The 17,187-nt window shown below is 36.3% G+C and overlaps 2 protein-coding genes across 6 annotated transcripts in view; both read left to right on the top strand.

Annotated features, from left to right (window-relative positions):
• LOC309499697 (serine protease FAM111A-like) overlaps window positions 1–8,102 on the top strand; it is a 68,301-nt gene extending 60,199 nt beyond the window's left edge. The window contains exons 1-6 of one of the 3 annotated variants that reach the window (XM_082171098.1): window positions 519–651; window positions 1,419–1,530; window positions 1,696–1,749; window positions 4,673–4,729; window positions 4,972–5,037; window positions 5,371–8,102. In XM_082171098.1, coding sequence (XP_082027224.1) covers window positions 1,459–1,530; window positions 1,696–1,749; window positions 4,673–4,729; window positions 4,972–5,037; window positions 5,371–7,155 — 2,034 coding nt within the window. In that variant the 5' untranslated portion in view covers window positions 519–651; window positions 1,419–1,458 and the 3' untranslated portion in view covers window positions 7,156–8,102. Of the gene's footprint in view, window positions 1–518; window positions 652–1,418; window positions 1,531–1,695; window positions 1,750–4,672; window positions 4,730–4,971; window positions 5,038–5,370 lie in introns of those variants that run through there. The other 2 variants (XM_082171099.1, XM_082171100.1) reach the window with 2 other exon arrangements.
• A 1,802-nt stretch (window positions 8,103–9,904) lies between these two features.
• LOC309499691 (serine protease FAM111A-like) overlaps window positions 9,905–17,187 on the top strand; it is a 59,570-nt gene continuing 52,287 nt past the window's right edge. The window contains exons 1-5 of one of the 3 annotated variants that reach the window (XM_082171083.1): window positions 9,905–10,168; window positions 12,484–12,567; window positions 12,655–12,708; window positions 13,103–13,146; window positions 13,986–14,025. In XM_082171083.1, coding sequence (XP_082027209.1) covers window positions 12,505–12,567; window positions 12,655–12,708; window positions 13,103–13,146; window positions 13,986–14,025 — 201 coding nt within the window. In that variant the 5' untranslated portion in view covers window positions 9,905–10,168; window positions 12,484–12,504. The remainder of the gene's footprint in view (window positions 10,169–12,483; window positions 12,568–12,654; window positions 12,709–13,102; window positions 13,147–13,985; window positions 14,026–17,187) is intronic. The other 2 variants (XM_082171084.1, XM_082171085.1) reach the window with 2 other exon arrangements.

The raw sequence follows: 17,187 nt of genomic DNA, 5'->3' as shown, positions 1-17,187 counted from the left end.
GGGTCTGGCGTCACGCCAGGCCTCGCTCGATAGGCTGCTGCAGTTGCCGCAGAACAGCCAATAGGCGCGCGAGCTGCCTCGCCTATGTCTGTATGCTGCCGCAACGCGTTTTGCATTATTACAAAATTAAGGATAATTTTTGGCTTCAATATCTCGCGGAAAAAGGATTTTCCCCTAGCGTAAGATATCTTACGCAGTACTCGTTCCCTCTTCTAGAGAGAACCGAGGTTACGTTAGTAACCGAGTACGTTTTGGCGTATAAATGGCACGATAAATAATATTCGTGGAATAGAAACGCACTTTCATGAGATCGGGCTTCACAATATATTTAAAAATCTATTAAAATGAAAACCTTTATAGTTAGAAATAGAAGATTATTTCTATGTGAAACTGGTCAAATCTAGCCAAGGTCAAATCATGGCTTGACTGATCTCTAGACGAAAGACTGTTTGATTTGATCATTTACTCACAGTAGGTGGCGGTATGCAGCTTTTACAATGGTCAGTAACCCGCCAAAACACTAGAAGAAGAATTTTAAATCTTTTGCATTCGCTGCTTGAGATCAGATTACACTTTCACACACAAAGGAAAACAGACGACACGCACTTTCTCCTGCTTCATTTAAGCTTCATATTTTACCTCATATATAAGGTAACTTTTTAAAACAAAATATAATATTCAACTAACTATAATATTACCCTAGACGTTTACTACAACTTTACAAAATACATTTCTAGCATGAATGATTTCGGTTATCTCAATAATACAAACCTGAATCAATGCAAACACCTATACTTTTATGTTTTCACTGGAAATAAAACAAACAAATGCTGTCGAGGATAAAATGCGCTTTGTTGCGACTTATTTGTGAACGAATTTACACACAAAAAAAATGTACATTGTTGTAGTGTGTAGTCTATGAACATCAAAGATTCTGAACCGCGATGATATCAAAAGTGTTTGGATAAGTGTTTTTTCGTTCGTGAACGAATCGACAAATCACTGTCACGTGCTGCGCTTTGGTGGGGGTCGAAAAATGGGGAGCGGAATGGTTTTCGTGAATGAAGATTTGCTGGACGACGAACGCAATAGGCTTTCATTCAGAAATAGTGTGTGCAAACAGGCACTAATCCAAAGGTAGATTTGTCACATCTCCTCGCGTTGTTAATTCAGTAAATAGGCCTTAATCCCGTTATAATTCCAGAAATAAAAATCGCTTACAATCCAGTTGTGTGAAAAATGCAGCCTATAAAATTAAAAAGTTTCACACAACTGGATTGTAAGCAAATTTTTATTTACCAAATTATGTGAACTGTGCACTATACATAGGCTACTTCAGTAATGTAGTATAACAGATTCTTTTTTTAATCAGATTTCTCAGATATTAATCTTGAGCTCATAATTTGTCCTCTTCACAGAAACACTGAATTGCCAACATCACTCCTGATCATCACAAAAATGAAGAACAGCATCACTCTTGATCAACACCAGCGGGGAAAAATGCAGAACAGCATTTTGAATTATTTTGAGGTGACAAAATGCTAGATATTATGCGTCATATATCTGATTTATAAATATAGATTTTTGCATTTCTAAGCTTGGCTATTGCCCTTTTTTATATTGAACACTGTATTGAAATGTTTAGCCTTATAGTCTAAATGATTATGGTAATGATTGTGGAATGTCTGAATGCAGCCGACTGACAGCAACATAGCCGGAAGGGTGTCAGAAACTGGTGAAAATGTACAGGTAAGCCCATGATATTTCAATAATAATGATTCAGATCTAAGAAACAAAGTTTTAGGTAATTGCTCATGTCTCAGCTAATGAAGATATCAAGGTCAAGTAAATAAGCAAGTGCAAAAGAAAAAGATTTTTCATTTATTTCAAAATAAAAAATACCTTTTAAAGACCAATGTCTTTAATCATTAGTTCAGAGACACGAAGTTGCTCATAAAATAGCACTATTCGTTCGGGTCACATGACTGTAGCTTTGCGCCGCCATCTTTACGACCGACGGTCTCAGTAATGCCCACAGACAGTATAAGTATGCCTACAATATGTTGTGCAGTTGGCTGCAACAACAGCCGAAAGAGGAACCCCGAACTGGTATTTTATTCTATACCAAAAGAAAAGGATAGAAGAGAGAATCATTTATTTAAAAGACTTGAAGTCTCATGTTGGTTTGTGGTTAATTATATTTCTATTATACTCTCAATGCCCAACATTATACAGACAGATATCGACAGATAATGTTTTTTCTTCATTTTATTTGTTGGATCTGTTTAAATGTTAAAGCACTTTATCATGGTAAGTAAGTTAGTAAGATTTGGGGTTGTTTTGAATATAACTTTCTGTTAGTTAATATCTACCTAAATCTAATAAATCGTTTTCTGAAGTTCATAAAGATATTGTCTTCGTCACATGCGCTTTAGATGTTATTTTGTGTAAGTAAGTTAACGTTAGCTCTGCAGACGATGCATAATCTCAGCCTTGAAATGCATATTAAAGGAATAGTTCTTCCAAAAATGATAATTCTGCCGTCATTTACTCACCTTCATGTGCAAATCCTTAAGGTTACTTTCCGTGGAAGACAAAGGGACATTTTTGAATATGTAATGGAGACTCTTCTTGTCGATGAAAGTGAATGAATAACGTTAGTTAGCCTACTAAGGGCTGTCACGCAAAAAATTATAATAATAAAAGACAAAAACATCACAAAAGTATCATAAAAGTGATCTAATACGACTCGTCCGTTATATTAACATCGTTATTTATTCATATGATAGCTTTATGTGACGAACAAACTGCAGTTTAAAGGGGTGGTTCGGGATTTTTGACATCGGACCTCATTTTTAAGTCAGCCTGGTTGTTATTCATCAGTGGAGACATTTTTTTATTTTTATTATCCAGTCCTTATATTTGGATAGTTAGCCGATGCTAGGCTAGCGCGAGTCAATGGTATATGTTAGCCAGCCATTAAAAACCGTTTTACCCACTCCACAGTGCACCAAACGCAAATCAATTATAACACTAGACTATCGATGTATATGTCCGTTGAGAGAATAATGTTAGAAATCAAACTTACCTTTCATCACATTGCATTAGTTATAATTTGTTCCCTGTAATCATAAGCCTTGTCTACAGCAGCAGCGGAGTGATATTGATTACCTAGGCAACCGAGTGAGCCGGTACACACATGACGCAAGTGTACCTGCCGCTGGTACACTGATTACAGTGCGCTTCTGTTCTGTGTTTACTTTTTGCCGCATTACTAACCGGAGCAAAGTAAAATTCCGCAGCTGCTGAGAAACTAGTTCCTTTGGGATCATTGAGATGAAAGGTAAGTTTGATTTCTAACATTATTCTCTCAACGGACATATACATCGATAGTCTAGTGTTATAATTGATTTGCGTTTGGTGCACTGTGGAGTGGGTAAAACGTTTTTTAATGGCTGGCTAACATATACCATTGACTCGCGCTAGCCTAGCATCGGCTAACTATCCAAATATAAGGACTGGATAATTAAAAAAAAAAAATGTCTCCACTGATGAATAACAACCAGGCTGACTTAAAAATGAGGTCCGATGTCAAAAATCCCGAACCACCCCTTTAAGTCGTTATATTATAACGTTAATCACTGATGAGCTTTACCTCTTGATAGCTTTTAATCGCAGCCAAATCGTGAGTGAATCATTCAAAAAGATTCGACTCGAAAGATTCATTAATTTCGATATTTGTGTGTATTAAACCTTCTCTATATTTGAATATCTGTTCTTTCGGACAGATATGGCAGTCTTTTATGATCTTCGGCTGATGTCTCTGGCTGGGCTGATGCTGGTGTCTCTCTGGACTCTGCCAGTGCTGCTGTTCGGATTAGACAGATTATTTCATTCATGCCAAACAGCCGAACAGCATGCAAATTCATAGATTCATTCATGGCATCGCCCCGACTCTCATGAACGCGCGCCATAAAGCTCTATGACCTAAGTATTTCTCACAGCATACTGATATGCATCGGTACTCTTTACCAATTGGGGCAAGTCTGGGGCAGATAATAATGGACAAAAGAAAACTGGGGGTAACAAATAAGGATCGGAGCCTAAAATTGAAACTTTCTCTCTGTATCTCTATCTCTCATTCAAGTGGGCAGTTTGGGCGGCCATACCGGGCGAGTCGGTCGTAAATATGGCGGCGTTCTATTTGTAGTGACGTAGGTGGCATCTATGAATAAAAGTAGTCTATATAGCTTGTGCACTATATTCCCAGACTTCTGGATCCTGTCACATGTGAGGAACAGACCAAAAACTTGCATTTATTCAAATAATTTTCTTGACTATTTTACCTCCACATTTGTTTCTGCATATATTCAAAGAATACAAATAACAAATGTTGGTCAGTTGTTCACAAAAAAGCTGCTCTATGACTTTAATAGACTTGCAATATATGAACTACTTTTCCTTCCCACTCTGAGATTTCATATTTTTAAATGGTGTATGTTAAAGAAACTAACAATCTTACATACTTTGAGTGCACTTTTCATTAATTCTGTGTGGCAATATCATAAAATTCAGTGTAATTTTGGTAAGGTCCTAAATTGTATTAGATTCAAATGTGTTCAATTAATAATAATACATGCTATTTTTAATGTTTCTTATGCCATTGTTCTAGAAACGAATAAATATTTCAAGAAAGAAAAAAGGAAACAATGGCCGTGATCCTCTAAAGGTTTGTTGCATACTGACAAATCTGTATCATTGGATGAGGATTATTTAAGGGTCTCATGAAAAAGTGTGTGGAATTACTCTAGCTAAAGCATTTTGGAAAGACAAAGCTTCTTGATAGCTGCTTTAAAAGGCCATATCTTTTTAGAGTGATAAATGATTGCATTGCTTATGATTTACAACATGATGGTAAACCTTCACTAGTGAACTCATATTAACAATACTGTTGTGTTGACATTCACTCAGGAAAGGAAGAATGATGTTTTCAAGGATAAAGTTAAAGAGGGTCCATCAAAAAGCCAAATGCAGCAGGTTTGTGAATTTTAATGGTACTTGGTGCTTATCAATTCAAATGCCTTTACCTGTATTGCATTTCTGCAGATCGCCATGTAATCAGTGGCTGATCTTCTACTTCATGAATAATACACCTAAATTAAAGAATTAAAAAAGTGAACATTATGAACTGTTGTGATCAGTGGCTTGTGGATCCAAATTAAATCTGGAAAATTGTGCGGAAACTCATCCCTGCTGTATAACATACGTATATATTATAATATTTTGCAATATTGCTAATCATTTAATGGAAATCTTTTATTTATAAATGTTTAAATGCTTTCTGTATTTTTGTTCTTCTGAATTTAACAGTGCGACGAGGGGCAAAGCCACACTTTCAATTTCCGCTACAAATTCAAGAAGCATGCAGTGGCGTGTGATACATCCAAGACTGTGCTTGATGCTCTTAATACAAACAAGATTTTCAAGAAGATTAAAAAGAAGAACATGGAGAAAGAAATAGTCATCAAGAGATCCAATGGAAAAGTTTTTGGAGCTGCTGTGAAGACCGATTTCCCCTGCTGTCTTATTGAAAAAGATGAGCTCTTAGACATAACCTTCATAAAAAATACTGGAAATGTTGATACAAAGAAAAAAACAACTGGAAGGCTTTCATTCTCCAATGAATCAGAAAACTTTGTAATCTTTTACATTAAAACAAAAGGAGGGGATAAAGTGAAACGCTTAATGAAAAACCATGAGCTGAGGAAGAAAGTTGAGGATGTGTGTGTGTACGCACTCAAAGAAGACAGACTGAAGGATGCTCTCCGGCGTGACGGACGCTTCATCAATGTCATATTCAAGAAACAGTGTGCACTCCGTGAGTTTGGGAGCGAGACAATCAATGGAATGTCAAACACTGTAGAGCATCTTGATGGAAAGCATTTTGAGATCATTGTTATCAGTGATAAAAACGAGTCAGACAGCCAAGAAGACTTCTTGAGTGATGTCAGCCCTGAAATGAATGAAGCTTCAGCCGCTGATTTGAAAGAAAACATTGATCCTAACCAACATTCCGTCAACACTGAACAAGAAAAAACTCAAAAGAGAAACAAAAAATCCTCAAATACTTCAGCTAATTCGTTTAAAATAATTCCAGACTCTGAAGAGATTCTGGGAATTCTGCGTTCTCAGTTTCCATTTTTACTGGATATATTATTAAAGCGGCAAGAGAAGCCAAGGAAAAAATCTCAGGTCTGCAGAGCAGAATATGATAAAAGTGTTCAGAGTTTCTCTGAGGTGTATAAAATAAAGCAGCTCATGAGACTCTCTGACTCGGTGTGTCAGATTCGAGTGGAGGGATCCGCCAGAGGAACCGGTTTCCTACTCTTTGGGCAATTTATTCTCACCAACGCACATGTTATAAGGGAATTTCTCGAGTCTCCAGACAAGCTTTCTTCTACAAAGTCTTTAGAAGCTGCATTTGATTTTGAACGTCTGGACTCAGAGGTGAAGCTGGTGCGGGTCAAGAAACAGATCGCTGCTTACTGTTGCATTACAGACGCCAATAATAGGCGTCTTGACTTTGCTCTTCTTGAACTGGATGCTGGTGATGAAATCACGGGTCGTCCTGAGTTGCTCAGTCGTTTTAGTCCTGGCCCCCCTCCTAGCCGAGGTGGGATCTGCATTGTGGGACATCCAGAAGGTGGGATTAAGAAAATGGACCCCTGCTTCATCATTGGGAAAGATAAAACACAAGAGGCTGCAGATAAACACAAATCTGAGAATCGTGATTTCATTCATGTGATTACACAGAGGAGTTTGGAAGGTAGATGGGACATTTATGAAAACCAGATTAATTATAACTCTTGTTTCTTTCACGGATCTTCTGGCTCTCCAGTTTTTGATGAACAATGCAATCTGATTGGTGTGCACACTGGGGGATATGTGTACCCAGGAGAAAAGGGTAAAACTAGAAGCATTATTGAATATGGCTATTCCATGCAGCCCATCCTGGATATGATCAGAGCACAGGCTAAGATAAAAGGTTTGCATGAGATCGTCAATATTTTAGAAGCCTACAGTGATAAAAACTATGAGTATGGAACTGCAGATCAAGAGAATCAGGCCGACTATGAGATGGAAGATTCTGATTGAAGAGAATTTCTTTTCCTTGGAAAAACATGACAGCAAGCCTTCAATTCTGAGAGATTTTTCAATGTCTTCATGATGGGGTTTCTCATTTCATATAATTCTTAGCAGTGATTGTGTGTTCAAAAGCAAAAGTTACACTTGGTTTCTCTTATTTTTGACAAGTGTAAAGTCGTGTATCACATCTGAGGTGTTTGTGGGTCTGACTTGTGCAAAGAGAGCAGAACAGTGAACATTGTTCATTTGGCAGAGACTAAAAATACAGTTATAATCTTTTTCTTTACATTGTTATTAATACAGACTTGTGTATTCATATACATACTCATTTCACTCATATATCTTTATATGCATTTTCCTTATATTCTTTTTACTTTTTTATGTCTGTTGTTGATGTATTATAGTGATTTTACATTGATTTATCTTGTCAAGAGAAATGGAGTGTTCTCTTATAAACATTTAGATAAAGATCTAAATTATGAGAAAATATATAATAAAAAACAGATCTTAATTGCAGATCTTGGAAAATCTCTAGGGGCAATGAAGTTTTATCAGACATTCATAAGGTGACAGAAGCACATACTGTGCCCTGTGTCTACGTCACCACATCCTCTAAAGATGACTCATGTTGCATTATGTGTGTGGGTGAATATGGGTTTTGCAGGATAAGAGCATTGTTGTCTGTAACTGCTAAAAATGAAGACAGTTAGGAGGAGTTCAATGTACAGAAAGGTAGAAAACTGATAAAATGTACAATAAAAAAAGTGTGTATTGCTAATGCCATTGACGCAAACAGTAAAAGCATTGACGCAAGTAATGTAACAATTAAAGCACGCAGGAAATATGTTGAAGCAACGTGTGCATAAATGTAGAGATATTGTGCGTTATTAGTGATTATAAAATGCGGCTTTTTGATCTCTCTCAGAGTAGGTGTGTGTGTGTGTGTGTGTGTGTGTGTGTGTGTGTGTGTGTGTGTCTTCTGAAGAGAGCAAGCGGAAGCCAGCCACAGACCACAACACTCAGAAGAAGACACCTGACTTTCTTAGAGAGAGCGCTTATATTGAATGAAGCCAGGGTAAGCCTTGAAATGTAATTCTGTATCTGGCCCATGGAACTTCCAACTTCCAGCTGGCATAAGAGTGGTGTATGTAACTTTTGCCTCTGCAAGAAATAATAAATTGAGAATGAGGACTGCCCTCAAAACTCTGAATAGTATTGTCCCAGTCTGTTTATTGCTGTAGAGTAAGAATCTTTTTGGGGTTTCATGAGATGACTGTCTTAAAAAGATAGATTTGTATAGCGATGTCATGACAGACTTTACTAGTCAAGGTTGCCAACCAGTCGCAACAGAGTGGGCCGTGGGAGTGCATGAGCAGGTATAGCTGTTCTCTGAGGCCGGAGAGCCAGCTGTGGTGCACTAAACAGAAGGCTAAACCCCCCACCCCCACACACAGGTAGGCTTGGTTGTTATCTGAACCGTAGGCCTAGGCCCTAGGGGTAGTGTTCAGAGTAGACCTTGAGATAATATAATCAAAGAAGAGAATATTATATGCCTACCTGACTTAATACATTTAGAATAACATCTTTGAGGGTTAAAATCAGGACTCATACAGCAAAACTTCAGATCGCTATTCTTCATGCCTTGAATGTATATGTCAATTACAATGAATAAAACCATTTAATGCAACATATACAGCTTTAATGTTTTTTTCCACTTACAGTCATTAGCGTGTACCTTGTGTGATGCATGTGTTGTTTTGATTACTCATCATGTTGGGAAGTTTTTAGGATCTTCAGCTTGTTGGGTCTGAAAATGTTTATGAAAGTCCTGTAAAGAAGAAATTAGAAAATATTGAATCTTTATAAATAATCTTGCTTATAATTTTAGCAACATATAATAATAATAATATATTTTACACAAAATATTTTATATAAAATACTTTTAAAAAACATGAAAAGACTTGATTAGCAGTTTTCTGCCCTGTGTTGGTCTATTTCCCAGTAAAACAGTAAGTTTAGGACATATTGAAAGTTTGAGGTTTACACTAGCGTTTAGATAGGTTAGCCAGACCTTCAGATTGACGGCAGAAGGTCTGGACTCCATCGCAGCTTTCATTTGCCAAGGACCACCTAAGAGAACATCTGACCGACATGTAAAACAACCAATCACATCACTAAATTAACTGCACTTCTGACTGTGAGTCTTAATTAATCATATCTGGTCCTTGGTCCCCATAACACTGGTGTGTGCTGCCGTCACATCTGGGGGATGCTGCACATTGGTGGTTGTTGAGGAGATTACTCCCTTTCATGTAAAGCACTTTGAGTGTCGAGAAAAGAGCTATATAAATGTAACGAATTATAAAACACAATAAAAGGATATTATGAGAGACTGACCTGAGAATGTGACTTCGTACAATTGCATCTTCACTGAGTAGGACAGAAACGTGGACAGAAATATAAATCAGGCTATATATTTGAAAAAGTTAAATATTAAAAATTACTCATTTTAATCAGGCCAAAATATATTGGCCTCATTCTTGACTCTTAAAAATTACTCTGTCTAAAAGTAAATAATAATAATAATAATAGTAATATAACGTTTATAATGAAAATAAATAAAAGCTTCAAAAGGAAAACCTTTATTAAGTTTTTATTTTTTAAGATTTTATTATTTAACTTTAAAAACTCTGCGAGTTGCCTATTGTTTATTGTAGGCTACAATCTATTATCTAATAATTACATTAAATCACTAATGTCAAATATGAAGAGAGACCCCTTATTATGACTTTTTAGGTGTAGCTCATCTGCATCTCTCCTTGCCACTTTATGCAAATGAATAGCTTTTGTTTCATCGTAAATTCTAGTACTTTCGATCCCCTTTAGAGGGCATGAACTGAAGAGCAGGAAGTCAGATCAAAGCGATCGTGGACCGAATGAGATGAGAACAGAAACTCTGAGGTTAGTCGTCACGTTTAGGCTCTGACCTAAACCATCTAAATTCTCTTTTTACTCGGACAAGGTAAGATTTCCAGGTATCCTTTTAAAGGATATTAATATTTGCTATGTAAACTTGGAATAAATCATGACTTCTTAAATTGGGATCCTAGTTTCTTGTATTCTACGTCAAAACTGTTTGGCTGTGATAGTAAATTCAGCGATCTTGAGCATAATCTAAAGCCTTGTTTACTCTCGCCTGAATGTTCGATACTACCTGTTCGATAATTGATTAAAGCCGATGTTGTGAATTATTCGTTTCATTTGTGAACGGATAAACATTTGAAACATTTGTCATCAGAATAAGATGATGGAACAGTTTGATCTTCGGCTGACAAATCAGAGGAAATGGGCGTTTAATTCCCGCCCACGTGTAGAAATCGAATATTCAAGCTGTTTATTCATTTTTCTAACTGAGAACGAAAAACCAAAAATCCAGCTGAATTCTTGTTTTTCGTTTTTTGGAAAAAAATGAAAAAACGAAAAAGGAACCGTTTTCTCATTTTTCTATATTCAATATTAATAAAAAAAACGACTGAATGGCTTTTTCCCGGGATACACCAAACCGACGTAAAACGCGGCAAAGTTAGTTTTAGACATTCTCGAATTGAATCTGGTCTTATGGGGGGGTTCCCACCATAAAAAAAAAAAAGGTGAATGTTACCGCAATGTAAAATTTATACAAAATATACAATATATTTTATCATAATATGCATAAATATATATTATTTATTAAAAAACGTTGATAAAGAATAATATACATATACATATTCAGTCCAATGTTATATAACAAAGAGAGATAAACCACTATTCTTCTTTTAAATTACTTAAAGTAATACTGGATTTAGAGGGTGACAAAGCAGCAGACCCAAAAGGGCAACTATGGCAAATATACCAGGGCCCTACATATAAGCCACTTGAAGGCCTGTAAAAGCATGTGGAAAAATCTCTTTACCGGCACACTAGACAATGCCATGTTTTGGTTTCAATTTTAAAAATAAATAAATATACATAATAAAATGAAATATACTGTTCAGAAGTTGAGATCGATAAGATTTTTTTAAAAGAAGTCTCTTCTGCTCAAAGCTGCATTGATTTGATAAAAAAACAGTAATATTGTGAAATATTGAGACTGTTTTTTATGTGAATATAGTGTAATTTATTCCTGTGATCAAATCTGAATTTTCAGCATCATTACTCCAGTCTTCAGTGTCACATGATCCTTCAGAAATCATTCTAATATGATGATTTGTTTGATTGTTGAACGTTAGAAACAGTTCATATTTGTGATGAAACTGTCATACATTTTATTTTTCAGGATTCTTTGATGAATAAACATTGATAATAATCATAAATCATCAAATACAAATAAAAAGATCAAATACAGAATGTCCTCTAAAAATGGTTACCTTGAATATTCCAAAATTCAGTGCTTTATCCAGACAGGCCTGCATCTGCATGATCACCCTACAGAGTTCAGTGCCAAACCTGCTCCAGCACACCTGACTGTAATTTACAATTAAACCATCTTGATTTGGTGGTTCAGGTGTATTTGATCAGAGTTGATGCTAGCCTCCACTGAATTTCTGTTATATTGTATTCTAGTATGGACACGCTTAGTTTTTGTTCAGAACTTGTTGCACTTTATTTTGTTTGGTTCTTGTAGTTGAACCAAAGTAGTTATTTTATGAAGATATCAATCCCCTTCAGCTATGTGTCTGCATCAGGTTTGTAACTAGTTGGCATGTCTGTTCTTGCTATGTGGAGTTGCGTATCAAATTAATGAAAGTATAAATCATTTAGTTTAAACGCACTCATAGCTTTTATATTTCTGTTGTGTTTGTTTTATGTTTGTTCTGAGACTAGACATGACTTTGTTTTCCTCACCTTGTTTCCTTCTAAAACAAAATTTGAATGCAATAAACATTTCTAAGATGGCATTCGATTATCCTGTCAGTCTGTAGATAATCATTAGAGCGCCACCCTCTGGCTGAATAACGCAAGGACATTGGAATTCTGCCAGTTGTGCATCTGTGTTCTGCGATTAGTAAGCTACAAAATGTTTATCATAAACTAGTGCTAAGATCCAGTATCTATCTAATGTTTTTATCACAAACTGACTCACCAAAGCACAAAAATAAAGAGCAAATGTGTTTATATAAATGATTAAATAACAATTAATGCTAGCAACAGAATAACAGAAGACTATGTTTTAAGGTAATACTAATATTAAGAATAATATTGGACTATAACTAGTCTTAAGGTAACATTGTTAAAATAACAGTGAGATTATCAAAGCAAGTTAAAAATCTTTCTCATCATCGTTTGTCCTATTTAAAGATACACGGAACGGCCAAAAACATGCCTAACGAACCACCCAACAAAAAGCTGAAGCCGACAGACCATCAGAGTCCTGTAGGACAGGTGACTGTTGTCCTTCTCATTCTCTCTGCTTACACACTGCGTTGGGTTTAGGCTTGATCGTAATATAAATGTTTTTGTCTCTTTCAGAAAAAGCAGACTGCCAGAGGTGATAAATCTGGGGAGACGTCACATAATGCTCAGGTAAGGTCATGATTTGTGTCTTTTGTTTTATAGTGTTTTAAGCCTATGAATCAAAAAGCTTTAGGTAACTTTTTCACTATTTACTGCACTACTAATATAAAACAATATCATTTAAAATCACCAAATTACTTACTAAAATATAACTAGTATATTAATCAAAACGCATTAAAGTTTATATGAAATATGACAGTTTTCTGAAATTCTCAAAGCCAAAACCAAATAGAATAGCCAAATTAGAGCACTTTAATGTCTTTTGTACAACAGCAAAACAATGTAACAATGACAGTATTATCTTATAACAAGAAGATAATGCTGAAATTCACATTTTTATTAGAAGTGGCAATGACACTTAAACTTCTTAAAAAGTCTTAAACTTTCTTTGTCCATTTTGCAGGAAAGAACGGGTGCAATCACGTCAGAAACAGGAAGAGTTATTAAAGGGATAGTTCACTTTGAAATTAATTTTTGGTATGTTTTAGCTTACCTCAAGGGCATCCAAGATGTAGGTGTCTTTTTTCCGCAGTAGTTTCAATTTTGATATTTTTAGGTCAAACCGTTCTTGTCTGTCAGTCATATAATGCAGGTCGATGGTCACTGTCTCAAAGAGCATGCACAGAGTCCAAATTAAAACAATTCCCCGTCGTCCAAATTAAACAATTCCCCATCGTAAGTACACATTGATGGCCTAAGACACGAAACGAGCGGTTTGTGTGAGAAAACGAACAGTATTTATATCGTTTTTACCTCTTATACGCAGCCATGTCCGAGTGATCTGATCTGACGTGTGCGCAGACTGGTGCATAGATATATACACACTATGTCGCCTTGTCTACGGCAGTTCATTGGAACGAATGTCTTTAAGGTGACATCTAGTGTATATTTCTATGCACCAGTCTGCTTACACGTCAGATCAGATCACTTGGACATGGCTGCGTATAAGAGGTAAAAACGATATAAATACTGTTCGTTTTCTCACACAAACCGCTCGTTTCGTGTCTTAGGCCATCAATGTGTACTTACGATGGGGAATTGTTTAATTTGGACGATGGGGAATTGTTTTAATTTGGACGATGGGGAATTGTTTTAATTTGGACTCTGTGCATGCTCTTTGAGACAGTGACCATCGACCTGCATTATATGACTGACAGACAAGAACGGTTTGACCTAAAAATATCAAAATTGAAACTACTGCGGAAAAAAGACACCTACATCTTGGATGCCCTTGAGGTAAGCTAAAACATACCAAAAATTAATTTCAAAGTGAACTATCCCTTTAAGGAAGAGAAGCCCTCAAAAAGTGATCATGCGCTGCAGCTGGTACGTTTCATTTGTCCCACTTTATTAATCCATTCTGAATTAAAGGGGTCATGAAATTGTAGATCAAAATGTTATATTTATTTACACTCATAGGGCTAGATTTACTAACAGTTTGCATCAGTGCAAAATGGCAAACTAGGGCTGTAACGATACGCGATATAAAACCGAAATCGCGATACTCAGAGCCACGAACCTGTGTCACGGTGTGAGAAGGCAGAATCGCGACACACCCCTTCCAACTCCCAGAGTTATCCTTCCCGTCCAGATCTAATGCTACCACATCTTCAAATTACTATTAGTATTATTTGAAGTAAACATTATAAAATACGTAGACCACAAAACTAGTTGAGGATAAATTATTTCAAATTGGGCAATTCCAGCAGTTTGGACGTGACATTTGCAGTCAAAACTTGAAATAGAAATAGAAATTCTCAGAAAATGCATTTAATACCAAAATATTGAAACTTCTGTTTATATATCATAATCCCTTAATAAAGGAGTCCAGATATTAGAAAAATATAAGTCTACATATGCATTTTATATTTAATATGAGGGAAATACACGTGTTACGGACGTGACACAAAAAATCTTTAACTTTTAGGTGGCAAAATATTTTTGAGTAATTCTGTGAATTACACTGCGCAAACCAAAAGTAATACTACCCACCGAAGAAGGGTTGGCTCTCCACAGAACATAATATATTTATTTTATTTATTTTTCGTGTTCACATTTATGAGGAAAAAACAATGTTACGGACGTGTCAGTTCCCGGTTATGAACGTGACCACTCTGAAAGCGGCAAAAGACTGCTTTAAAACTTTCACAGAGACCTCAAACAGAAAGCACAAAGCCTTTCTTTAAAGTGAATTCCGTTTTGTATTAATTGTATGTTAATTTTAATCAATGTTTCATCAAACAATTACCTGGATTTAATAAATAAGTAAATATAGCAAACAATGGATAATCATGACACGGAGGCGCCGGCGCGTGAACTGGAGCTCGTCTCATAAATGATCCGAAACTCAGCATACTTGCCTCACAGACCTGAGAAATATATCTATTGTCTACAGAAAGCTTGAAACAATTCAAAACGAAACAAAACTATGTAGTCCGTATGAAATGTGCATTTCTCTCTGGCGCGTTCACTACTGTGAAGATCGAGTCAGCATCGTCAACTTCTTCATCTTTGCAGCCGACACAGAAAACACTTGTTTATTAATAAACAATTAAAATGTCTCCTTGCTATATTTTACATATTCATAATCATTACTTTTGCTGGTTCTTTATGACAGCTTTTAGGTGCTATATTGGCAGTGCCACCCACGTTACATGAACGCGACACCACCGAATCAGCACCGAAAACATGGAGATTTTTTTAGACAATAATCGCACAACCTATTCGATATTAATCAAATATACTCAGTGACTCATCCCAACCAAAGATAAAAAACAATGTTTGCTTGTTAATTTAGTTTAGTTTTGTTTGTTTTTCAACAGTCTGTTTTGTTACAAAGAAAACAGAAGTGTTATAGCTTTGGCTATTTATTTATTTTACTTGGGTATATATTAACATATATTTGTTGAGGCTCCAGTTGATCTTTGCTGATGTGGTCTTGATGAGAGAGAACCAGTGGTAGTCAGAGGATCTTTGGTGTATGGAAAGACAAGGCCGCAGCCTGGCACAAGCTTGGTGGTCCTTAGAAACTTCTAGTTCAGCATCATCTTCACGTCAGCATTTCAGAAAGGGACTAAGAGAGTTGATCTTGTGATCAGTGATTTTTAAAGCGTGAAGATGTCACACCCTCTGGAGGTGTGTGAGCCAATGAGAAGATTTCCCTTTGGAGGGAAATTTTACGACCCATTGTGTTCTAGCAGGGCATTTGAATATGTAATTTCATTGGGTGTTTAAGAAAAGAATCTTCAAGATTCTTATAATACTAATGCTTCACAAAGTTAGCAAAATGTAATGTAAATGAACAAATGGGAAACGAAGATTAGAGTTTATAGAGACTAAACATGCCACACATATGATTCTGGTTGACCATAGTATGCAAAGTCTGAAACATTAACCCAATAAAGTTTACAAGAATACAAAATCCAAACCACATAAAAGGAAAAACATGAGATGGGAAAATTAGATACATGTTTACACATTATTTCAAGTGGTTATATATAGAATATATAGGATTAACAGGGTTTATTTCTCTTCCCCAGTAAGAATTAAATGAGCGTCACAGCCCTCTGCAAATTCCTTTTTGGGGTCGTAAAAGGTCTTATCAATCTTAATGATCCTGTAACAGCACACTGGGTTCTGCCAGTGTGTTAGCTTCATTTGGGATGTTAGTTTTGGGGGAAGTTTCATAGACCTTTGTTGGGAAAGTTAGTTTGCTGGATTATTCATTAAATATAATGAATAATTTGTGTGTGTCTGATTGGTCCAGATGCTACAATGTAAATAAAGCAGGTGTGCCCTTAAAGGGATAGTTCACTTTGAAATTCAATTTTGGTATGTTTTAGCTTACCTCAAGGGCATCCAAGGTGTAGGTGTCTTTGTTTCCGCAGTAGTTTCAATTTTGATATTTTTAGGTCAAACCGTTTTTGTCTGTCAGTCATATAATGCAGGTCGATGGTCATTATCTCAAAACACAAGCACAGAGTCCAAATTAAACAATTCCCCATCGTAAGTACACATTGATGGCCTAAGACACGAAACGAGCGGTTTGTGTGAGAAAACGAACAGTATTTATATCGTTTTTACCTCTTGTACACATCCAAGATCACTTCCGGCGCTTTCCGGCGCTTGCGCAGACTAAGCCAGAACGTGTGCACACGTCACACACCAGGAAGCGTGCACGCCCTCAGATCACTTGGAAGTGGTTGTGTACGTGGTTTTACAGAGGTAAAAACGATATAAATACTGTTCGTTTTCTCACACAAACCGCTCGTTTCGTGTCTTAGGCCATCAATGTGTACTTACGATGGGAATTGTTTAATTTGGACTTCTCTGTGCATGCTCTTTGAGACAGTGACCACAGACCTGCATTATATGACTGACAGACAAGAACGGTTTGACCTAAAAATATCAAAATTGAAACTACTGCGGAAACAAAGACACCTACATCTTGGATGCCCTTGAGGTAAGCTAAACATACCAAAATTGAAT

Source organism: Leuciscus leuciscus, assembly GCF_965113295.1.
Source record: "Leuciscus leuciscus genome assembly, chromosome: 5".
Lineage (NCBI taxonomy): Eukaryota > Metazoa > Chordata > Actinopteri > Cypriniformes > Leuciscidae > Leuciscus > Leuciscus leuciscus.
This window is presented reverse-complemented; position numbering and strand designations above follow the sequence as displayed.